This window comes from Cylas formicarius, unplaced genomic scaffold (genome assembly GCF_029955315.1).
Source record: "Cylas formicarius isolate icCylForm1 unplaced genomic scaffold, icCylForm1.1 PGA_scaffold_6__28_contigs__length_40554024, whole genome shotgun sequence".
NCBI lineage: Eukaryota > Metazoa > Arthropoda > Insecta > Coleoptera > Brentidae > Cylas > Cylas formicarius.
In genome coordinates, this window is record NW_026844347.1 from 20,178,483 (window position 1) to 20,203,901 (window position 25,419).

At 32.0% G+C, this 25,419-nt stretch overlaps 2 protein-coding genes across 2 annotated transcripts; one reads left to right on the forward strand and one right to left on the reverse strand.

The window, feature by feature from the left end:
- Positions 1-238: 238 nt before the first annotated feature.
- Positions 239-7,516, reverse strand: LOC132703358 (SLIT and NTRK-like protein 2). Its single transcript, XM_060672568.1, has 2 exons — positions 7,280-7,516; positions 239-1,674 (listed from the first exon to the last, which is right to left on the reverse strand). The coding sequence occupies exon 2, from the start codon at positions 1,667-1,669 to the stop codon at positions 263-265; it is 1,407 nt and encodes a 468-aa protein (XP_060528551.1). The 5' UTR covers positions 1,670-1,674; positions 7,280-7,516; the 3' UTR covers positions 239-262.
- Positions 7,517-16,800: 9,284 nt separating this feature from the next.
- LOC132703904 (apolipoprotein D-like) lies at positions 16,801-20,772 on the forward strand. The gene is made up of 4 exons (XM_060673428.1): positions 16,801-16,977; positions 18,743-18,873; positions 19,032-19,234; positions 20,615-20,772. Exons 1-4 carry the CDS (start codon positions 16,849-16,851, stop codon positions 20,752-20,754), a joined length of 603 nt encoding a protein of 200 aa, XP_060529411.1. The 5' UTR covers positions 16,801-16,848; the 3' UTR covers positions 20,755-20,772.
- The last annotated feature ends 4,647 nt before the right edge of the window (positions 20,773-25,419 follow it).

The following is a 25,419-nucleotide window of genomic DNA, read 5'->3' on the forward strand; positions in this document are numbered from 1 at the left end:
GTAACAAGTAATTTTAAGAAATCTGTTTATCATTATTTATATTTCATTCCTGCAGCACCATTAAAGCACATAAATCCTCTCTTACGATCAGTTTTGTACTATTACCCGCCTTACCACATTTGCAAATCGAATAGGTGAGAATTTCTCGAAATGGTTGTGGCAAATAAATACAAACCAAGTATTAAAATAATCTTTAATTACAACAACAAAACAATTTTTAATAAATAATGAGGTAGAAATAAATTATAAACAAATTTAAAATTCAAACGCGCCAACAAAATATAAGCAAAACCGAAGAGACACACGTAAATAATGGATCACACATATAGCCAGCAGATGCCGAGGAAGATTTAATTGAAAAGTCCGTTATATTATACGATTCCGTCATATTAAGTACTTCTTCCACAACACAAATATCATCTACGTGCGAATCTATATCGCTAAGGCTACAATTGAAAGTTAAACACACAGTGATATTCCTATCAGTAAAATAGTCAAACATATTTATAAAAGAATCACAGGTAAAAGAGTTGTGGGCCAAAAAAATTTCCTTGATATTTGGTATTTTTCCGTACATCAAACGGAAATCTAAATTCGTCAAGTTATTGAAACTGAGATCGATAACTCTGAGGGAAGTCTGAACTTCCGCTTTTAACGGCAGCCTAAACTCCGCAATTACGTTTTTGCTTAACCACAGAACGTGTAATTTTTCAAGTTTATCAAAAAATGTAAAATCTATCAGATCAAAATAGTTTTGTGTCAGTTCTAAAACCTGCAAAGAATCCAAGCCGATGAAGCCGTAAGGCTTGACGGAGGATAATTCGTTGTTTCCTAAATATAAGTATCTCAGGTTCTTCAACCCGTTGAAGGAACTCACTTGAATTTCCCTTAAGTGGTTAAATCTTAATTGTAAATCTATCAGACTAGTCAATGGTCTAAAGTTGTACTGTACTAAGAAGCTAATACTGTTATTGTTTAAATAGAGATATTGCAAACCTCGCATGTTGTGGAAGGCATTTTGGTGGATTTCGTAAATATTGTTGTGTTCTATATACAAAATTTTCAGGTTCGTCAAATGTGCGAATATTTTGTCCTCCAACTTTTTCAAATCGTTATTATTTAGGTACAGGTATTTGAGGTTTATCAGTCCGCTAAACGCATAAGGTTGGATGTAAAATATTTGATTTTTGTTTAGGTTTAAAATATCCAAGTTCATCAAATCCGAAAATATATTATTCGTCAGTATATTGATAAAATTCGAACTTAAATCCAATTGGAGCAGTCTTTTCAAGTTGCTGAAACATTTGGGCTCTAGGTAGTCGATGGCGTTACCGCGCAAATTTAACACTTTTAACAGGAAAAAGTTACTAAACGCGAATTTTCTCAGGCTGTTTATATCGGAATACGGTAATTCTAAAATGCTGACATTGTTTCGAGGGAATCGAAACGTTTTTTCGTCGATTACATTCAACGTGCAATTGAGGCATCGTATCCAGTGCGTTCTGTTCAAAGGCCGATCGAAATGTTGAAAGTAATCGGAGTCGACGTTGGTGCAGGTGATCTGCGGCCACTTCAAAACGCTGAGATGCGTCTGGCAAGATTCCTCACTTTCCAAATGGGTCGACTGCAGAAACATAAGTACGGGGATTATGTGAATCCATCTTGCCATCGTTGCTGGAAAATGTTAAAATAGGAATTAATATGTGCCTCGTTTATAGCCATGTGTTTTTTCAAATTCAATCCGTAAATGTTTTCTTTCGGCGTTATTGACACCGGCAAGCAAAATATTTCACTATCGAAGAAGTATTAAACTGTTGCGCAAAGTATCGCTAAGCGAACGTCGCAATCGGATTTGTGTTTATCGATGTATTGTGAAAATCGTTTCGTAACTTGGAGCAAAATTGGGAACGTTTCGTCGGCTATACCGGCTTCAATTTTATCGAATTGTTTAGTTATTGCATTATAATCGAAATAAAAAAAAAAGATAAAAATAAGAAAGTTTAAAAAAGAAAGTGTCAAGAAAATAGGAGCAGTAGCTAGTAAAAGGGTAATTAATGGAAGTATTGATAATATTTCCAGATAATTTAAGATATCTATAAACAGGTTTTGATATGGTACTTGACTTAAAATTTGCTTACGGCAAGCGCTACAAAAATTTTTAGATAAATCTAAGTTTGCAAATCAAAGATCGCATGCAATTCGACCACACGATAGAGTGGTCAAATTGTTTTTTAACGGTAAGAAATTTCGTCTCAATTTTATAGCCGCTCATGAAACACATCTAAAATTCTTAAACATGAACTAATGGGACGCGGTTCGTGAAACAAAATCTGGGGACAATGCAATAACTAATACAGACAGCAAAATTAAATAAACTTATTTTTCCAAAAAAGAATAATTTCTCTTAGTTTTGGAGTTTTGGACCTCCTGACGGGACCCATAGATCAATAGCATAAAAGCATAGGCATTCTAAAGAAAGCAACAGCTGAAGATTTGCTTTTTTTGCAAGCAGCAATTCTTCAGCTACATATCGATGATTTGTTAAACCTGATCTATAACCGGACCACGTATAACAATTATTTAGGATACAACCTACACATTTTCTGCATCTCGAAGATCGGGGGAGCTGGGGTTTACTGATTAATGAAAGTTATATATGTACATAGGGATGGTTAGAAAGATTAAGGCATTAAATGATGGAATCTCACCTGAAAATGTTTCGCCTCAGACTAAGCTACAGTGGTATTTTAAGATTTAAACACATATTTGCGGCAAGCAATCCGAGATATTTAAACTACTTAAATTAAATATGAAAGTGGTTACGCTAAGTTTTTAAAAAGCTATTGGCTACCTACCGGTTTCAACGATACTGCCACTGTGTCAAAAAAAGATAGGTTTGACGAAAAACGTTTTTGGTATATATGACGGATTTTTGTTGAGCTCGGTAATCGTTTTTTTTTAAATATTATTAACCTATGCTATATATAAACTATCCCTAACGCATTTGATCCTCGATTCATATTTTTTTAGTTCCCTTTCTTTTTCTTTTCATGTTTCCTTCTCTTTCTGTTAGTACGTCCAGGTTGTATAATAATCACATTTATTTTTAATTATAGAAAATTCTGCAATTAACGTAATGCTAGCTAGATTTTTGCACATACAGATTGTTTGTGATCTAGATGCAATATTAATCAATAGAATAGCACATAATTTGTAATGCTAGTTTGTAACGTTGATGTTAGGAAGTCATGAAAACATTACAATAAACTTTACAATTACTTTCAAAATCTACATTTTCGATAATTTACTAACGCGCCTCACTTCCATTCTACTAATTCGGGAGAAAGACAAAATAAAAAAGGGAATTTTACATTAACATAATACATAATACAACGTTAAGTAGATTCTTTATAGTTCGGACTATTTTAAAAATTACTGTAGAATTTTTTGGACGCTTTGACTCCATGGCAATCGTATTTAGATACTTCCTCGGATTTTATTACATAAATTCTTGCCTAACAGACCGTGTGCAAAGTGCACTTTTTGAGTCTGCGGTTAACAGGTTCAAGTAAGCGGTTCAATATTTATTTTTCCCACGGAATATTACCACTGTAACTCGACTCAAATCTCGCTTGCCAATAATGGCGTGCGGTATAATTACGTGCCAAACCAGAACGATACAACAATGTTACTTTACGATTGTAATTTTTGCGTCGGCAAATGAAGAGAAAAGAATATTATATGAAGAATGCAAGTGAGTCGTTTTTTTCTATGGCTAGAATCAACAGGTCGATGATGCTTCATTTTATACATTCTGAAGAGGTGACTGAGAATTTGTTTCTGTGCCAGCAGAACCAAATGCTTCACACAGTTAGCAAAAAAATTAATTATCAAAAACTCAAAATCAATTGGATGGAAGATGAGGTTTTAATAATGAAGAAAAACCCTACAAGCGTTTTTTTTTGCATGTCTAGCCTGATACATTTTATAGGTAATGCTTAAAGACGCCAATTTCTGACTAGCATTTGAAAGATATTGACATGAATATGGAACTGTTTGTATCAAAAAATGATAGTTTGAGCTGATATCTGCAGTTTTGATGCGGTTTTATCTTCGAAATGTGTCGGATGAACCGATTTTGACTGGAATCTGTTTGAAAAATGAAAAAAAAAACCTACTATCAATCCAAAAAACTGGGTTTTCAAGTAGTTATCTGCAATGTTGGTCAAATTGCATTCGTAAAAGTGTAGTCCGGTAGTAGAAAATAATTGAAATTAAATTTTTACATTAACTTAATATTGTAGCAATATTGGAAAATACTTAATTTTATTTGGAATGTTTTAGGGAATAATAACACCTAACGAAAATGTTAGTCCAATATTCAAACAACAACATTTTCTATTATTAAATTTTTGAGTCTACCCAATCAGGCCAAACTGATAAAATATTTACTACAATATAAAGTAGGAATATAAAGCCAATCAATGATTTTCTAAGTAAATAATTTAAAGAATTCATCTCTTTTAAGTTTGAAACATGCTTATAGGGGACAGATTATTATTAAAAAGATGTGCATATAGTTTATTTAGTACATGTTCAACAAATAAACAATATACTAATGTATCTATATAAATTATTCCTATTACGGTCTCAAATATTGCGTTAATTGTGGCCACTGTCGTTTTGAGTGCTGCTTTTTCTTTGGATCTGTCAGAGGTTTGCTGTAAATGATCATACTTGATCAGTTGTTTTATCAAAAGGAACTAATATTCAACACAGCACGCTCTCTTAAAAATACACTTAATTGCACAGCTAGGAGGTTTGGAAAAGTCAGGTCCCTCAAATTGGTTTTATCACACTCGCTATAAATCGCGTTTGGATTAATAATTTATTTAGGTTTGAGAGAACCCGTAAAATTTAAAGCAATTCTAAAAAATATTAATTCCGAATCTCAAGACACTGCAAGGGATCGAAGGCACGTAAATTTTAATGAGCTTGTTTTTAAGATAAAGAAATACAATTTCATTAAATTCCACTTAAATATATTAAAAAAAGGGAAGCGGGATAAAAGTCAAGAGCTGTTTTATTGGTGGCTTATTATGCATTTACATTCACATTTAAAGGTATCAGGCAGCAGATTAAAAGCTATAATTTGTCAGATCCGTAAAAGAACCAGTTTGTTGTAAATGACAAACGGCAGATGCTCACTATTATATTAATGGCGATCGAAGTGCGTTTGGGTTGAACACTTCCGTAGCCATACGCATTTTTGTTTTATTTTCGACAATAATTTATTACTTTTAACTTTATTGCGATTGCGGCCGAAGCTTCGATCAAACGCGTTTTCTGAGATGGTTTTGCGGAAAATTTGTTGATTAGATGAAAACAAAATGGCAAATCACGGTCTGCATCGTGACTGCGAGACCGTGAAGAAGGTCACCACAAGAATTTTAATATGATAAACGCTGCACTTTATACAGTGCCATTTGAGATCTGCCATGTTAGAGTATAAAGCATTTTAAAAGTCGCCAGATCGTAAACCGATACTTTGCTTTGTTGTTGGGGTTTTGTCGTTGAGGTATTATTTGCAAGCTCCGCGCACCATGGCAAATAGAAATCCAAGTGGCGGTGCTCATATTATACGTATATTATTGTAGCAAAGATTAATTTGTATTTGTCTGCAGTGCAAAAAAAAAGAGAAAGCCCTACACCAAAAGTAAACATTTTCGATAATTTAATTTATAAGGTTTTTGTACTGATTTTTGAAGAATTTTCTGAAATTTTGTTAAAATCTCGAAAATATTGTCTGACTCACAAAAAATCGATTGATCACAAAAGTACTATATGGTCATGTTGAAACTGTCATTGCAGAACAAAGAAATAATTGAGAAGTTCATTTTTAATTTAATAAAGTGCAAATCGGTTTTTATCAATTCCAGACATATCCAAAAGTTCTTCATATTTTTCTCGAAATTAATTTAAGTATATGTTTGTATGTGTATGTGTATGTGTTTTAATTTCCAAAATTACAAATATAAACTACTGATATTTCAAGAAATTAACGTGTTATAATAAAAATTTGACGGATCTACAATAAATTTTACACAGCTTTTCTTTTTATTTGTTATCATAATATCCACTGAACCAAAAAAATGACGTTATAAAAGCTGCAGCGAACACAATTTACAGTCTCACTGACTGCAGAGTACCAGCATAGCGTTGGAAGATACGAAAATGAGATTTTATATGGCCAATATTTTCAAAACTTATTATTATTATTATGGAATTGGAGGTGAAATCCTTTACCGACAGCCTGCGTAGCAAGCACACAGATGCCCCGCTTAATCATAATATATTCTATATATTGTGAAATTTGTTAATATCTTATAAACATGTCAGTGTGTTTAATCTGGTCCTCATTCAAATAGTCTTCGAAAATTGGTGTTTTCTTTCCTTATTGCGGTTGTATATTATATTTGGACATTCCCTGATTATGTGAACGACAATTAGTAAAACTAACTAACAAAAGAATTTATAGTTATTTTCAAGGTTAGATTAGAACCTCCAAATTAAAAATGTTTGCAATAAAATTAAATATTTTATGTAAAAAACGGTAAGACTAAGCTATAAAACATTACACTGTAATTGTACTATAAATATAATAAATAATAAAATAACACTATACTTTTATGATAGAGCTATTTTATTTAAAATATGAAAAAATTTTCGCTATACCTCCGATATTTTCTGAGATACGATAATGTTCAAAGAGGAAAGGGTCACCACATTATTTACTTTGATATACTGGATTTATTTTGTACAGTATTGTAGTCGGAGGATGAAGTAAATTCCGAAACGTCAACAAACAAGAAATCCTGTTTGTATTTAAATTAGAATGAAAGAATAATTTCTTTAAATACAATAAATTATAAGTATAATATTGATAAATAATGAAGAAAACAAAATAGGGCAAATAATTGTATTGCTTAATTTAAATAAAAAAAAAACATAAATAAAAAAACTGCGCACATTTTTTCTTTTTTTCATAATTGCTTCATATTTTCGTGAATTACATTTCCTTTATTATAAATGATAGGCACGTGGGAACGCAAAGGCCATGTAAGAAATAGACGAAAGCACATCTTTCGCATTTTTTGTACTCTTTATATTTAACTTGAACACACAAGGGCTATTTTTTCACAATCCCTCAATATTTACACAAACACAAAGCGCAAACCCATCCAACTTTAATAACATCATCACGGACACGGATACTTACAAAGTTCATTAAACAAATGCCCGGGCCCTCCGCTGAGACTTGAAAACACCAAAAACTATATCGTCACATTTTTAATAAAAAAAAAAAACATGAACGCCCGAGAACGTCCTGCGCTTTATTCACATTATTCCGGCCAAATTCACACGCTCAGTCGTTAAAACTTTCTTTCGCAACCACCGAGTTTCGAGGCAGATGGAGTAGTGGAACCGTTTTTTATTTTCACGACCAGAGTCACTCGACGATAATTACGGAAAGATCGACGCCGGGGAAGGAGCGTTTACCTTTTTAAAACTTCGCCATAGAGCGGCGGCAGCGCTGAGCGGACCAATGCGTTGCGTTTGTGCAGTAGCGGTGCGCGAGGGTTTGCCGGTTTTTTTATCCGCGTCCCCAGAACGGAAGGTGCATTGCGATTCAGATGTCGATCGATTGCGGGGACATATGAATCGAACTTTTAATCGATTAGTATGCGCCGGTCCTTTTTGGGAAGTTGTTTTATAACAATATATACCGGAGAAGAATCCGCCTTAATTGATGACGAATGTGATGCGTCTCTCACGAATGTGTGTTGGATGGCGGTACTGAGATAAACTCATCGTGTTGGTATTACTTATTGCGTCATTATTCCTCTTTGATATTGTGTGGTAACCATTGTGAAAATTAATAAATGAAAACTATGCCTGTATTGGTAACAGTTACGGGATGATTCTCGTCCTCCCGAAAAAGATATTTATTTTTTATAAAAACCCAGCTCAAAACATTATACGTTTAATATCTAAAGAGGTTGTTAAATTATTTTACTAGAAGACAGAACGTTTCAGACAGTCACTCTAGAGATAAATTGAAAGTTAGGTTATTTTAGTCTTAACGTCTTTATTTTTCAACTTGGCGAAGATTAACATAGCTGTTAACCGAGCGTGTAATTTTGCAAATTTTTAACAAAATAGTCTATATGGCACATTAAAAGAAAAATACGAGACACTAAAATACATGGAGAAAGTCACACAATTTTAACCTAAGACATTATTATAATTATAGTTATAGTTATAGTTATAGTTATTCAGAAAGTCTTGCCTTATAGGAGGGCAAACCAAGATTTTCATTTTTTTTTCTACACATGCATTTTAAAAACTTTTGCAGTCATATACTACAACCCACGCTTAAATAATGATATTGTGTCTTTCGACGCAATTTATATCTAACATTATCCCTAGTTCTTAACCCGTAAATAATACACGAATTTCAACTTTTCGCAACTTATTTTTATAAATAGGAGTTTCGATATTCAATTTAATGGCTTTTTCCATTTTTACTTTACTATTTGCAGTCAAAAACTCTTCAATTTCGACAAGTGATAAGAAACATTAAACTGGTTTTTTAAATAACAGGGATTCGAGACAAAAGTACACCTTACAATTCCGACATAATGATAACTTAGATATTAGAGAGCGACAGAAATCTTGATATTTTCTAATTTGTAGTCTGAATATCGGTTTAATTGATCTAAGACAGTACAAACTAAAAAATGTAAGTTACTAAAGTCACATTTTTGGGAGCAAATTTATTCAAACTATTTTGTACATCCAGTATAAGATGTGGCAAGCGAATCGGTCTTCGCTTATCATATCCCATACATGTAGAGTCGACGACCATTGTGAACCAACAAAAATGAATACATGACTCATCACTGAAAATAACTTGGTTCCCGTGAGTCTATTCTTGACACCATGTTAAACGTGACTGCCTCTAAATAGTAAAACCAAGTAACTGATCGCCGCGATCACCGCTTCTTCTTAAAATCCAAATATCGCATCACTTAATTAATAATACACCTCACGTCGTCTTATAGCGCATCTCGCTCTGCAAAATGTCCAAATACAACAAAACAAATATCCGGATATAGCTATTTTTGTGCGGTCAAGGTGCATTTGTACAGCGTAAGTGCTCACAATTTAAATAAATTTAAATGTATGAACCAATTATGCATGGATGAAGTGTGCTGAAAGTGTCACTTTGAAACATCAGTTTCCTTACCCATGTTGAGAAACTTCTTAAGTCACTCGCTTATTAAGCACTCGCTCAGTTGCCCGCCCTCTGCTCGTGCCAAATCGAACTGACTACGTCACCAAAATGACGTTTCTCCAAATTGCTATTATATACTATTATGTTGTTATTAATGGTAAAAAGTACAGTTACTAGCCCTTTCTTAGATTCAAAAATCATAATGATAATTAGGTCTACCACTGGCAATTGAGACGAATTTGCAGTTCATTTTTTAAGTGGCATGATCGATCAAAGCCACCTTTAGTTACTTTCAAATTTATATCCCTCGAAATTATTCAACAAAGTAAATGTTTCGAAGAATCACAGTGGTTAAAAAACAGCGAAGGTCACAAAATATTTGTTGCTAACAAGTAATAAAACTTTGTCCTCTAGGTAACTAAATCAATAAATCAACATAGGTGAATTTACGATTGGTAATGAGCTGATTAGAGTGAAAAGTACATTTTAGTTTAAACTAACCTTTGTAATTCTGTAATTAGGATAAAACTACCGATTAATTTTTTGTCGCAAACTGGGACCCCCGGGACAGCTACTGCATTGTTGCAGCCGGCGCGTTATAATCTAGTCAAGGTCAAATCTTGCACGATTTCGATTCGGGTATTCTCATCTACATGGCTTTGTACTTTCCGGGAACTTTGGAGAATAGGTCTTTACTGGTATGGTCTGTTCATAGCTATAAGAAAGTGACCAATTGCTTTTGAATGGGATTATTAACATACAATGCAACAAGATTATTACCTAAAGTTTCGAAATTTAAATTCAGGTAAAATTGTAGTCCGTAATAGAAAATAATTTTATACCTACCTGTGTTTAATATTCTTTCGTTTGGTATACTACTTAGTTTAAGTTTATTAGTAATCATTCTTATTTCGTGTGTAATACAGCGTGTGTTGAATCGTGTGCGAATTATGCAAAATATATGCGAGTCCAGCTCCCACCCAAATGTAGAAAACACTATTCTATTGGGACTAAGGAAGTTATAAACAATGTTTATTTGACTCCCATTGCACGTGGCGCCAGCAAGCAAGCATCTTTAGCAGAAACGGCCACATTGACGAAAATTCCAACATCAACGGTATGAGAAATTGTGAATAATCCCATTTCAGCGAGGAAAAAAAGAAGCGATGCTGATATTTTCTCGAGTGTAGATGAAAGTAATAAAGATATAATACGGCGTAAAATTTACCAGTTATAGGAACAAAGCGTGCCTATATTAGATATCTTAATTAATTAATTAATTAATCTTTTAGAATTCGGAAATGGCGACTGGAATATCTAGAAAAAAATAGGATTTACAGAGAACAACAAAGGCCAATTATTTAATTGGATGAAACCTGGTTCGACACTTATGAAAAGGGTTGTCTCAACTGATAAGTGTAAAACAAACGCGCCACCAAAAAGAGGTACAAGAATAACTATTTTGGATGCTGGCTCTAAAGATGGTTGGATTCCAAATGACCTTTCTCTCTCTGCGAAAAATGTTAAAGATTCTTCTCTGGATTTCTATGAAGACACCACCGCTGATTTGTATCAAAGTTGGTAATAGCGTAATTGTAATGGACAATGCAAGTTATCACAGCAGACAGTTGACTAAAATCTCTTCCTCATGTGACACAAAACCAACAATCCAAAACTACATTTATAATAACGACATTTATTTTCAGGAAGATTATACCAAAAAGCAATTAATTGAGGTTCTACAAAGCTTGAACTTACAAAAGGAATACGTCTGTGATAATTATGCAAAAAATCTAGGGCATACAGTTACACCTTACCACTTTATATTTAATCACATTGGACGTGTTTGGCACCAACTGAAATCTGCCATTCGTCGTAACAATGTTTTTCCCCGTGTTAACTCCAATGTCCTCAAACTTATAGAAACCGAAGTTTTTAACATCCCTCCACAAAGTTGGGCCAATTCTGTTAAACATATAGAAAAAGCAGAACAATCGTATATTCATATTGCAAACAATATAGAACAAGTAATAGAACAGGCGGTGATAACGATAGTGATACTGATATATTATGTGAATAATTTTAAGTAATTTAAGTAGGTAATAAAAATAATTTGTAATTTTATTTTATATTTAAACATAAATACATACATTAATAAATAAATATTCTTTAGTATCTTTCCTAACAAAACTGCAAATAATTAAATTCTAAGCAAAGTACGGACCTGTTCGGCCATATTTCATTCTTACAGCTTGCCCGGGTCTCTCCTTAATTCGTATCAGTTAGTCACTTTCTTATATCTATGAACAGACTTTACCTAATTTTTTTTAGAATTAATACGGAGTGTCCGCACAAAGGCATTAATGAATTTATCCACCGAACGTCATGAACTCTAACGTTTTTCTTGAAACGACACATTTTTTAATTTATATGCTACCTACAATGTATAAGATTAAAGCATTCTGTATATAAAACCTAGCGGCTCTGTAAAATAAGTAACGATTTCATTCAATCAATTTATTATTAATCAATTAATCAATTTTCTGGCACCGCAGGTTGGGAGAGATTGAATGTTGTTGGTAGATACTTAAAACACTGATGGTATCTTCCCATGTGTCCGTTCTGGTGGTTTTGCAACCCAGTGAATGTATTGGTGCTTATTTAAAACAATGTATCCAAAAACTAGTGACGGTAGAAAAAGTTAAGTACTTACTTCTTCCTAATCCTGACTACTTCAGAAACTCGATTATTAACGCTTATAAACGAGTTTGTTAAGGCACGAACGGAACCCAGCGAAATTAGTTTTTATTGTCTGAAGAAGCTTATAGCGTGCCATACTTTATCTGCGACCATTAGTTTTCGGGAATATTTTTGCATAACAACATGAATACATTCACTGATATATGATGCGACTCCCAAAACTGACAAAAGTCAAAGTGAATTAAAACTAGTGAAAACACTCGGTTGCTGTCAAGCCGTGACTAAAGTACAGGACACGCACTGACCCGCGACAGTGTTTAATGAAGCCATGCATGTCTGGTTAGTACATAATTGGGATAGTGGGAAAGTATACTGTTATATAGGGCATTTTATGGAATATTTGGAAATTTTATAGAATGCCTATGTTGTATTAGGGAAGGTAAGTAAAAAAATAATGGACCAAGTGTGTTTTATGAAGAAAAGCCAACCCACAACTAAAAAAAAGAGGGACAAGAGGGACATGGATTTAATTTTCTCAATTTTGGTTAGTATTTGCGTCTTTTCTCGTTTCTTATAATCTGATTTGGCTTAAGACAAATTAGTTTGTGCTGAAATCGGGTTTGAATGGTTACAAATACAGCAGGGGATTTAAGATTGAACAAATTAAAAGTATTTTTTAGTAGTTTTTAGTAGTTTGACGTTGGTTCATTCTGGCTCTCAAGTGACTCAGTGGATGTATTCGTCGTGGTTTCCAGAAAATCAGAAAATAATAGTCGTAGAAAAAGTTTAGTACTTATGCGACAAGTCTATAAACTACTTCAGTCACTCATTTATTAAACATTTTCTAGGCAGTTATCCATTCCACGTGCCTTTTGAGGAATAGTAATAATTCCGCTGAATCCACGATCACATCTTCATGTTGTAACAATATGCGTTCAATTGTTACGGGATAAAGGAAATTGTAATGGCAAGTTCCGCCTAATTAAAGCGTAGAATTCGTAACTATCGGAGCGGTACGTTAAATGACATGAATGATTCAGCTGATTAGCGTTAATAGAAGATGTAAAAATGGCAGATAACAATAATTTATATTTCAATTACATACCCATCCCACGTTTGAGATATACCATAACGAGCTTCAATAAAATGTATAAGAAATACTTCGGAGTTCGGCGTTTAGACCTGAGCCTGTACGTGAGAGAATTTAAGAATCTTGTGGAGAAGGCTTCTTGCAGTTGATGGTATTGGAATGTTTACATCATTCCATGTAATTTTAAGGAAGTTCTAAGTTTTAAAATATTAAAAGTAATTCTTATGATGGGACTATTATGAGGGAAAGAATTAAAGCAGACAATTTTAGATGCTGTACCTCAGTCGGACAGTACAACTGTACCACAGTTAAACTTAAACAAAACTATTTCATATGTAAGGGATTATGGCAAAAATAACAACTCGGAAAACGCGACGAAGCCTAATTGAAGTGATCGAAAGTCAATGGTCGATAACATCTCAATAACATAGTCACACCGTTAAAACTAAATGTATTAGGAGAATTAGAAAAGAGTTAAGCGCCAAAGAGTTACACTACCTGCGGAGAAAAGCAAATTCGTTTTTTAGTTTTTAACTTCCATAATTATTTCCATTTTCCATATTATTTTTTTTATTTATCGTTGGCGATGCCGTTACTTACTTTTTTAAATAACATACGGATAACACTTTTAAAAACTGTACAGATATAGTTATAAGGTATAAATAATTTAATCTAGTATAATTTTTCAAAGAAACTTTCAGAAGGCACTTCAATACAATTTATAAATCTTCTGGATTGGTCCTACGTCGGTTATTGATAAAGAATTTCCTGACGTTTCACGAATCATCTTGTTAACTTCTGACGACAACCGATGCAGGAGGAATTCAGAAGATTTCTAAATAGCCCATCTACTATAGTTTGTGAGGTGCAGGAATGGATGACAGGTTTGTTAATTCGACTAATGAGACTAGCAGTTTAAAGAATGAAGATAAAGATACTTTATTTCCATAAGACTTGAGTGTTGGATATTGTCAGTGTAATACAAATATAAATAATATAAAATTGTGTTAGTATAATTAATTAATGATAATAATAATATATAATGTTAGATAAATAATAAATATAAAGACAATAACAAACAACGAAATACGTATTAAACGGTATTACAAGAAAGAAAATCCTTAATATCGTGATAGGCGAGGGGTAGCAATTTGTTTTTAGAGTGCATTTGAATTTTGTTTTACTAATTATCTCCTTCAGTTTTATAGGCAATTTGTTATAAATTTTTATGGTCAAAGCAAAAGGACTATTTGATGCAAGAGACAGTCGGCGATTAGGTATTTGTATGTTAAGATTAAGGTTAACATCATGCCCAAAATTTAGTGATTTTTGACACCAACATCTCTTTTGTTGTCTGTCCCCTTCTATTCAATGGTTGGGATAAATTTTTACATTATCAAGTGAAAATTTTATGCTATAACATTTGTCTCATAGACCATTTTTAAAATTTTGCTGGTTCCGTTGAATCCTCTGCAGATACGTTTCTGAATTTCTTGAAATATTATCGGCCTACATTAATAGGTGAAGTCTAGCCATTGTAGTTCGTTACCACCCAAGTTGTCACTCCATACCAAAACATCCTCCTGCATTGCTGCGAAGTCAGTAAGATTCGTAATGACTTTCATTTTCTCCGCCTGTTGAGAACCTTTAAACTTGGGTTTTACTGAATTGGAGATGATAGATTTTTTAGGCCACTGGTTTTAAAGTAGAACCTCAACATAACTGTTTTTGTTTTTCACTAAAATTTTATACGATATATGTGACGGCTAATATACAATGCAAATATAAAAATGATGTGTATGCATGATATTGAATTTTATATGACAATAGCTATCAAAAGCTTTTATCTTTTTAATATCAGAGATTTTGTAAATACATGGTACAACTTGCAAAGTTATGAAAATTCAAAAAAGAAAATTGTGTTGTTAATTTCTCATAAAAAAGTTAGATGGTTCTCAGGGGCCAGCGAATATGGAATTTCCTGTAGATTTTCATGATTTTCATTTCCTTGAATGGAAGCAAATATATAAAAAATATAATGCATATATCGGGCTAAAGTTTTATCCAGGCAAGATATTTCATTACTGAACAAATGGCCGTATATGAAATCGATATCACTACCCACAATATTTACACTAATACGGATATGTTTGCAACTGTCCTCTCAAATGCTTTATAAATCAATTGACAATAAGGAGTGGGTTGTCCTCAGGTGTGTACACTGTGAATGCTAATACTTGAAAATGTCGCCATGATTTATACTAACGCGTTAAAAGTCGGTCAAACCTTATACGTTCTTGAGCAACACGAGCAAAGCTTAAAACCTACAAGTGACATTTATTTCCTAGCTTGCCGGATTAGCATGTAAGATGATAAAGTAGTCTACCTCACGGGACAACCTGTTATTATATCGAACTTGCATGGCATTACATGTGAAAAAAAACAACGCAGTTCTTGTGCCACGTATTTTATTACTTATGTTGAATGTGACAATTACTATGATGATTGAATTTCAATATTGCAAATGTTTAGAAGCTAAAGAACCTTCTGTGTTACAATCAAATTAACTGGTTAGTAATAAAGTTGTTAGATAATATAAGAGCCATACCAGAAAGTTGATAAACCTCAGACAGCTCTGGCAGTATTATACAGAAGGGAATTATCTTCCACGCATGTAGCTACATACTAAACTGCACCTTGCACCTTTTTGTATCTCAAAGGCGATCTCTACATATACTACTCGTTAAATGTGTTAGATATTGCTTACTAAATAATTAAAAGCGGTAAGGATATGAAAACGTAGTAATATGTCAGCTATTGAATAATTTTATGCTCTGAAAATATTGTAAAATAAGTAATAAAGATAAATCTAATTTTGATTACAATTTTGTAATGTAATGATGCAGAATCATCTATTTCACTTATCTTTATTAAGAAAATCATTTCTTTTGCGATTATGTCAGAAAATAATATCAAAAACCCTGTTTAACGAATGAGGTAGAGCAAACAGTATTAAAAAAAAATAATTAAGCTTTAAAATACTCTTACTCTAAGTATGGTTAGTTTTGGTTAGTTTTAAAGAAAATTTTACAGAAATCGAATTTTAAAAATGAAGTTGCCATCTGATCTGATGGCATTTTCAGTAACTCAAAAATAATTTCCAAAATTTTCTCTTACTTATCTCGTTGCCCTTATTGAGATAGTGGGTATAATGGGATTTTTGAGATTTTATAAGGTTTTACGGTAATCTGTGTGAACTACTTTATAGAAATTTTCCAATAATTTTTAATACACAAGTACTTACGGGGCTTCGGACAGGAGTTGGTTCCTGGGCAGCTGCACCAAACCGCAAACCATTCATATAAACGTCCCACGAAAAATAATTTAACTTTGAAATTTTTTCGTTTCGTTTTATCTTAAATTTGGAAATGTCAACATCATAATACAAAAAATCGAAAGTTAGTAACAAAATAAACTTTGCAAATTGATACTGGAAATTATATAATAAAAGATCCCCAATCAACATTGCCAAATTATGCAAAAAGTAACTTTTTGGATTATTCACAACCATTCGACAGTCTAGCCAGCGGTATGGGTTAAACATTCAACCTATACTTGATACTTCATTTTTCGAGGTTTATAAAACGCAGTGGAAAACAAAATGTATCGGTTTAGCCTAACGAAATTAAAACAGTGATGTTGTGTCAAAAGGTTGAATACCATTAAAGCGTTAAAAATATGCGCCAGTTCTACTCGTAAAATGGTCTATCGACAGGGAGGTTCGATTGTTGTGGTGGTGTTGTGTTGGTTTTACGCAAAATGCGTATCTTCCTACGGTTTGGGACCTTGCCCAAAAATTGGATATATGGACCTTTTTAACATCACCGCCGTAAGTTGAAATTAAAGTCTCAAATCTAAACTTTTAATGGTGTTAAATTAAAAAAAATAATTTCCTGCATTTGAAAAGTAGGTGCGCTTTGCTCTGCACATTAATATTTCGAGTGAATTTGATTTCAAAAACCAATCCACTCATATGTTTCTTAAATCAGCTTAAAAATAGAACATTCAAATTTCATGTTGTTTTAAATATAGAAATATTTAAATATATTGTTTTAGCTTAGGTGTTACAACCTTTCGATGCAAAATTATAGGGATTAAAATATTGGTACTTTCTGCACATTTCTTTAACCTTTGCACCAGATAAACATCAACATTTTTACGGGAATGCGAAAATAGGGCACGGTATGCAGGAATAAATGACATTTAGAGCCATTCAATGTAAATCGAAGAAAACATTGTTATCAATTTTAATTATGCCTGATTGGTTATGTAAAACCTGATAATATCATGAGATTTCAATTTTTGAGGAATCTGACAGCCTACAAAGTTTTAAGTTGGTCGTTACTAAGTTGTAAACCATTCGTTTGGATCAGGTGCAACTGCAATTCACTCAAATCTAATTTCAACACTTTTCTGTTACAAAAGTTAAAATAACGTTAACTCTCGACGTATTTTTCTCTACAATGAGAGTAATCCAGTGTCCTCTTCGTACGAAAAATTTGGAAATTCTGTAACTCCAATTTTTCAAATTACGAAATAAAAAAAATCTCGTTTATTGCACTTAATAAAAAAGAATTATTTAATATGAATATTTATAAAAATGACACAATGACTATAAAGTTTGGATCAATTTTATATAATTTATGAAATATTAAATTATAAGTAAAAATGTAAATTTCGATAAAATTGCACACTTGAAATATTGAGAAACAAATATATTTGTTGCTCTGAATTTTTGGAGAACAAACTTTAATTGCTCGGGAAAATCAGTTAAAAGCATTTTTTAATTAATGGAAAATTATAAAAACAATTCAAGGAAGTAAGTAGATTGATAAGAAGATATAGGACTTCCTAAAATCTAGCAAATTGACCCTAGGAAACCTCACAACTTTTTCCGAAGCCTGCAAAACTTATATAATATTAGGACTTGTTTAGCCTCTGTACTGTGAGTACACTGAAAATTGTGTGATTTTTCCGCAACTCCAGACGTGTATGTCTTCTGAAGGTTGTTTCTTCAGCTGCGAATACCACTTCAAAACCGAGAGAATGCTGAATGAATGGTCCTAATAAAATTTATACAAAATAATAAAATGTTGTTAAGATGATACAATCTCCATTTTTTATTTCACGGTGTTTTTTGTCTGTAAAAGACCTTTTAATTGTGTAAGAAATAAGATTTTCAACCACATTTTCATATCCGAAAAAAAAGAGTGATTTTGTTGTCTTGAACGGTATCAAAAGTTTCTTTTTGAATTTGAAGATAAAATATTGCTTTTTATTCCCATTTATCACAACGCATAGTTGGTCATAATAGGAATTCCAACTCATCGTCAATCACATCAATTCAATTCATAGCCTCGATATCGAATATCTCATTAAAAAATAAGTACTAATAGAGTGCCAAGAACAATAAACCAAGTTTAAAAAATAGCAGAATTCTATGTAGCATGCCTGTTACATGTATTGTTACATGTTAGCGTTACATACATATTCCTATTTGACTTTGTTACTGCTATAAAGTGCTAAGTTAAAATACGAGAATTGCTTTCAATTCAATTTGGTATTACAGAATTATTATGGATGAATGTCTTTAGTTTACAGGTCACTGGTATGAAATTGAACGCTCATTTTATTTGATGGAACTCATATCGAGCTGTGTTAGAGTTGATCTCGAACTAAACGAAAGAGGCCAGTTAGAAGTAGACGTTTATTCAAGGAGCCGGATGTAAGTTCACTTGCAGTTATTTACAACACATTAATGGAAAAGTTTGAAGGTTTCAACATTTCATTTTTAAAAAGAGCTTCTTTATTCGAATTATTTTTATTCATTGTATGTCCTACATAATATCATTATTAGTTCACTTTGGTTCTTGTGAATTTTAGGTCGGGAATATTCTCGATAAGCGAGGGTATAGCGACCTCGACCAAAAAGGATCCAAGCATTCTTTTATACAAAGTTAGCAGCAGGCTTCCGCGAATTGTAAATCGTTACTTACCTGGAGCAGGATATTATCAGATTGTAAGGACCGATTACCGAAGATATGCTATCTTGTATTCATGCAGTAATTTTCATATTTTTCATATAGGTAAGCAATAAACTTTTAAGGAGCTGCTTTTCAATGCAAATTAATACGGAATTAACTTGCGATTCGATTTGTCAGTAAATTTCAATCAGAATTGGGATTTTCCAAGTTAAATTTTAGTGAAATAAAGAAATAGAGAATGCATGCATCGGTATGGAAATGCATGTGAAATGTCTGTTTTCATTTAATTCTAAGAGTTGTGGAACGTATTTTTAACTTAACAGGATTTTGGCACAATCATAGTTGGCTTATTACATTATATTAGCCGAGGTGCCTAACAGAGGCATAGATGAAGTCAAACTAGCCAAAACTAACCCTTCTGGTTTTTCTGTTACTAGTAGACCATTACCGACATTGTTGCATGTTACGGCCCGTCGGATGGGTTTGCCAACAGTTATTTGGTACCATGATTTCCTCTGCATTTTGTAATATGTAGCTCTCAGATGCACCGAGTAACACTGTACTGTTTAAATAAACCAAAATAAATCTGGCTTGTTTGCTGAAATTAAGACATGAATTCCACTACAACTACCAGATTTATTGCCTTGAGATTGATAATTTTAAAAACGCTTTTTAAAAATAAAACCGTACAGGTACTAGAGGCTGGTGGCTGATAATATAAGAACTTATGAAGCAACTAAAAAAAAAAGTTGAGCATGCGCGAGATTTAAAATCTCGTTTGGATGCGGCAAGCAATATTTTTCCAAAATATGCTTAGATCTCGTTAAATGTTCTGGGAAAACGACTTAAGTGTGTGGATATCGGTGTTTAGAAAGAAAATATTTACTTATTAACAACTTTTCGTTAGATTTCATCATCATTTTACTTTTGTCGATTTTCTTCCCATCAAGAAATAGTACCAATAAGTTATAATCACTTTACAAAGGCAAAAAATTAAACTTGGCCAACATAATGGTTAACCCCGTGGTAACTGGCTTTGAGATAAACATGTTTAGATAAACACCCGCTGTATTGATAAATCGGCCCTTAATCGTTGTTCTTAATGAATTCAGTTCGTGTATCTAATTTAAATTAATCGAAAGCTATAAAGGTAACAAATGCAATTATCATCGGGATTATCGAATGTCCCAATTTAAAGTTTCAATTCCATTAAATGAAGCCATTGTCTCTGAATAAATTCTTTTACGTTCTGTAATATTATTAAAGCTAATAAAAATGCGATTAGCACGCTTAAGTCGATAATATTGTAAGTAAAGTGTGTTAATCTTCGAAAGTTTTGAAGCGCGCAGCACAAAATGAAGACAATGTTGTAAGAAATAGCTATATTCGTGTCATCAATCAAATTAAGTGCTAACAAGTTACGTGTTTGAAAATTTAGTTATATTTTAAATGATATATATCAAGGTTAGTTCCACTTTTCAGATTTGCTCTGGATCTGGGCCCGCAAAAAGGAAATCGAAGCTGATTTACGAGTGAAAATTTACGAAATTTTGGCAATAAACAATCTCGATCCAGAGAGACTTACGTTACCAAAAAATAAGAACTGTACAGATGATTACTAATTAATAAAGTTATTTTTTATACACAATATTGTGTCGTCGTTTATTTTAATTTTTAATTATATAATGTTACAACAGCGATTGTAGTGGCTCCTTTCGGCGAATGTGCATACTGTTACTTTATTTCCGTCTAGCACTCGCGTTGTGTGAAGCTTTCCGTTTTCGACTGGTTTGGAACTTTGCATCTAGATGGCGGCACCTTGATAAATTTTAAACTTGAGTTTTTCTCATTAATTCACGAGAGCTACTAGCTAACATGCATGCTCACGCTCAATACTAAATTTTGGATATTAAAATGGGTGGTCTTTCATAGTGGTTATTGATATTTAGTAATAATAATAATAATAATAATAATAATAATAATAATAATAATAATAATAATAACTGGCCTTTATTAAAAAAAAGAAACAATATGTCCATTAACAGCATTTTACAACAAGCGAAGCTAACCATAGAGCTCAATAGTGGCACAATAGTATTCCAGCTTTCAATAGCTACTTTACTGAACCACAATATAGAACTAACATTTTTAAAACATTTTTAAATGCATTTAAATTAAATTAGTGAATTCTTGTAAGGGATCTCTGAAACATGACACTCTGATGTCGTTTCTACAGGATGCTTCTAGGAATAAGTCCATCTTTTAGCAAAGTCGACGAATAGAGATTATGTAGAATTTTCATGGTGAATGTGTTGAAATGTAGAGCTCTTCTTTGTTCAATTTTAAGCCAATAATGCAACAGATACATGGAAATATTTTCGGAGACCCATAATATAACGTACACAAGCATTTTGCAACCTCTGAATACGGCATCTGGACTCACCATAGTAGTTCAGATGTGAAATAACAAGTGACTCACATAATTGTTTCTTTATTTTAAAATTTAAAATATGCTTGTTACAATAAAAAAAATTAATAACATGTATGGCTTTTGATTTTTTTTTTAATTGACATGAAACCGAATATCACTATTTATGATATCTCCTAAGCTCCTTGCTGAATCAATAATGAAAAGTTAAGTTAACTAACATTACATCAATATTTTGTTTTAGAAGCTTAAATCTATTTTTATTTCTAAATATCATTAAACAATATTTTAATGGGTTGAGCGCTAGAAAGTTCACTAATCATAGTCAGATCATGGTTCATAAAATCCTCTGCATCCGCGGTATTATCAAAATCAAAACAACAATAAAAGTGGGTATCGTCCGTATATTCCTGAACCTTGAAAAAATTGAAAGATTTTAAAATATAAAAAATTTAATTCAAAAACAATATCGGAACCAAAATCAAACCCCAGAGAAAATTTCTATTTGCTCGGAACTTCTGCCCTCACAGTATATTTTTTGATATCGATTTGAAAGACAAAATGTAATCAGCTCATACGAATTAGATGAAAAACCATAGAAATTTAGCTTGCTATGATTCACCGTATCGAATGCCTTCGAAAAATCAAAAAGTGATAGGGTTCTCATTAGTTTCTTTACGGTACCCGGACAATATCATCAATTACATTTACAAGAGCACTCGCAGTACTTGATTTTCGTTTAAAACGACACTGACTTTCTGGTACTACTCCATTAACAACTATTTTTTAAATTATTCAATTTTATTTAGTGAGTTTTCGTAATCTATCTGCATCAAATTAAGAATGGTTGAGATGGAAATGAATTCTTGAAAAATTAAAAAAAAAGGTTTCTTTATAAAAAAAATTAAGATCCTTAAAAACCAATACAGTTTTCGTAAATATGTATTTGGGGTATAACATGTGGCATTTTATTGTGATAAATTGGTTAAGGCTTTCGTGGCCCCTTGATAAGCTATTATCTTGATTCGGGTTTAAAGGCCGTCGTCGGTTGGAATTACTTCTTAACCTTTCGCTAGCACGAGGGGCGAGCTTCTTCAGAGGTCCTTCCATCTCCGATATCTACGTCCAACATCGGAGATGGAAGGACCTCTGAAGAAGCTCGCCCCTCGTGCTAGCGAAACGTTAGGAAGTAATTCCAACCGACGACGGCCTTTAAACCCGAATCAAGATAATAGCTTATTTTATTGTGAGTTGATATTTGATGCAACTTTCGGGTACCATCTCAGAATTATAAAGAATAAATTAAAACTATGTCAATATGATTATCAAATATATGATATTAAAAATTTAGAAATTAATATAATAACCTGTTTCTTGTTCGTAAACGACAAAAATGTTTAACAAACAATATGCCGGACGACTACAAACATGGTACTAACAATTTATTCTATAGTTAGGGAAATGACATTTCACAAGTTCAGATTGACATTTCACTTTATTATAATAAATAAAATAATTGAAAATATAGTGACCCTTGCTGTATAGCATCCGATAAGAAAATTGCAAATATTTTTTTGCATAGAAGCTTTACATAATTCTATAAGACTTAAGGCAAAATATATCACGTCGTTGAAGATGTAATTTTATGTTCATTCCAAATATGTACAGGAAAATTTTAATTTAAAGTCAGTAACTCATAAACTGAGCACTCTATATGTCTGACATTTTCGAATTCCGCATGAAAAGTTGCATATAACAACTTGTTTTAACGATGAACATGTGTCCACTCTATTTATTGAACAAATCTTATTATGGTAAATAAGTTATGGGTTACTTTTCTCACAGATAAACCGCAAACAATTTTTAAATCTCAAAAGTAACAACTTTTCTTAATTTATTTTGAACTCAATTAACTCGATGGCCACCGAATAAAATAAAAAAGAATTAGAGAAGTTATTTTCCTTTTCGGGTTCAACTACAAATAAACAGTCATAAAAACATCTCATTTTGACCATAACGAAATTTTAATGGTGATACTGTATATTTGATAGGGGCGAAACCCGATTTGAGGCCAAACTAGTTTGTCCTGGGTCAGGTTTGGTGGTTACCATTGTTTAGTGTTTGTTTCTGGCTTTCTGGCAGATAAACCACTAAAGTAGAATTTTATGAACCGAAAATCAAAAAAATATTGCAGGATTTTCCATACATTTTCTATACAAAATGCTCATTTGGGTTACCGAGGTGATATGGATGGATTTCGTATTTTAATATAGAATTTATATTATTGAAGATTTTTGCGGTTTATCTGTGAGAAAAGTAACTCATAACTTATTTACGATAATAAGATTTGTTTAATAAATAGAGTGGACACATGTTCATCGTTAAAACAAGTTGTTATATGCAACTTTTCATGCGGAATTCGAAAATGTCAGTCATATAGAGTGTTCAGTTTATGAGTTACTGACTTTAAATTAAAATTTTCCTGTACATATTTGGAATGAACATAAAATTACATCTTCAACGACGTGATATATTTTGCCTTAAGTCTTATAGAATTATGTAAAGCTTCTATGCAAAAAAATATTTGCAATTTTCTTATCGGATGCTATACAGCAAGGGTCACTATATTTTCAATTATTTTATTTATTATAATAAAATGAAATGTCAATCTGAACTTGTGAAATGTCATTTCCCAAAATATAGAATAAATCGTTAGTACCATGTTTGTAGTCGTCCGGCATATTGTTTGCTAAACATTTTTGTCGTTTACGAACAAGAAACAGGTTATTATATTAATTTCTAAATTTTTAATATCATATATTTGATAATCATATTGACATAGTTTTAATTTATTCTTTATAATTCTGAGGTGGTACCCGAAATTTGCATCAAATATCAACTCACAATAAAATAAGCTATTATCTTGATTCGGGTTTAAAGGCCGTCGTCGGTTGGAATTACTTCCTAACGTTTCGCTAGCACGAGGGGCGAGCTTCTTCAGAGGTCCTTCCATCTCCGATGTTGGACGTAGATATCTAAATTTAAAATCTTTAAATTTTTGCAAGGTTCAGGAATATACATATATATATATATATATATATATATATATATATATATATATATATATATATATATATATATATATATATATTAAATATATATATATATATATATATATATATATATATATATATATATATATATATATATATATATATATATATATATATATATATATATATATATATATATATATATTAAATATATATATATATATATATATATATATATATATATATATATATATATATATATATATATATATATATATATATATATATATACATGCAAAATGTCATTTTTGAAGTAAAAGTCGTTCTGTTTTAGTTTCTGAATTCAATTACATAAAGTATCTATTACATTCTTGATAAGCTACAAAGACACACATATTTTTTTTTGTCCAGGAAGAGAGGACGTCACTGTACTCGTTACTAAAAATTGTTAATATAACTATTACATACATCTTATTTATCTTTTTAGGAAAAGGAATTTTTTGAAGTAGGCTTCTAAGTTGATCAAAAGGTAGGTATATTTCTTTACCATGTATCAAATCAAATTAAATTGGAATATTAAAACTATCAAAATCAGATGTCTAATAAGATAAAAAAAGAATGAAAATAAAAATATCCTCTGCATATTTACCCAGTTGCGTGTTTATGTATCATCCGTACGGCTTCATCAAATAATTTAATTACCCACGGCACTCCGTGTGTCATCCATCGATATAGGCGATTCTTACTTCTCCTAAAAGTTTTTACACCTGCGATGCACATCCGCGGCTTTTTTAAGCTCCACGGTC

What these genes read in the sequence shown, in the direction of transcription:
- LOC132703904 (XM_060673428.1), top strand. Translation starts at nt 16,849, where the DNA reads ATGGTCTATCGACAGGGAGGTTCGATTGTTGTGGTGGTGTTGTGTTGG. An exon ending in ACCTTTTTAACATCACCGCC is followed by an intron (nt 16,978 to 18,742) that starts GTAAGTTGAAAT and finishes GAATGTCTTTAG; the next exon opens with TTTACAGGTCACTGGTATGA. An exon ending in TTTTCATATTTTTCATATAG is followed by an intron (nt 19,235 to 20,614) that starts GTAAGCAATAAA and finishes TCCACTTTTCAG; the next exon opens with ATTTGCTCTGGATCTGGGCC.
- LOC132703358 (XM_060672568.1), bottom strand. Translation starts at nt 1,669, where the DNA reads ATGGCAAGATGGATTCACATAATCCCCGTACTTATGTTTCTGCAGTCG.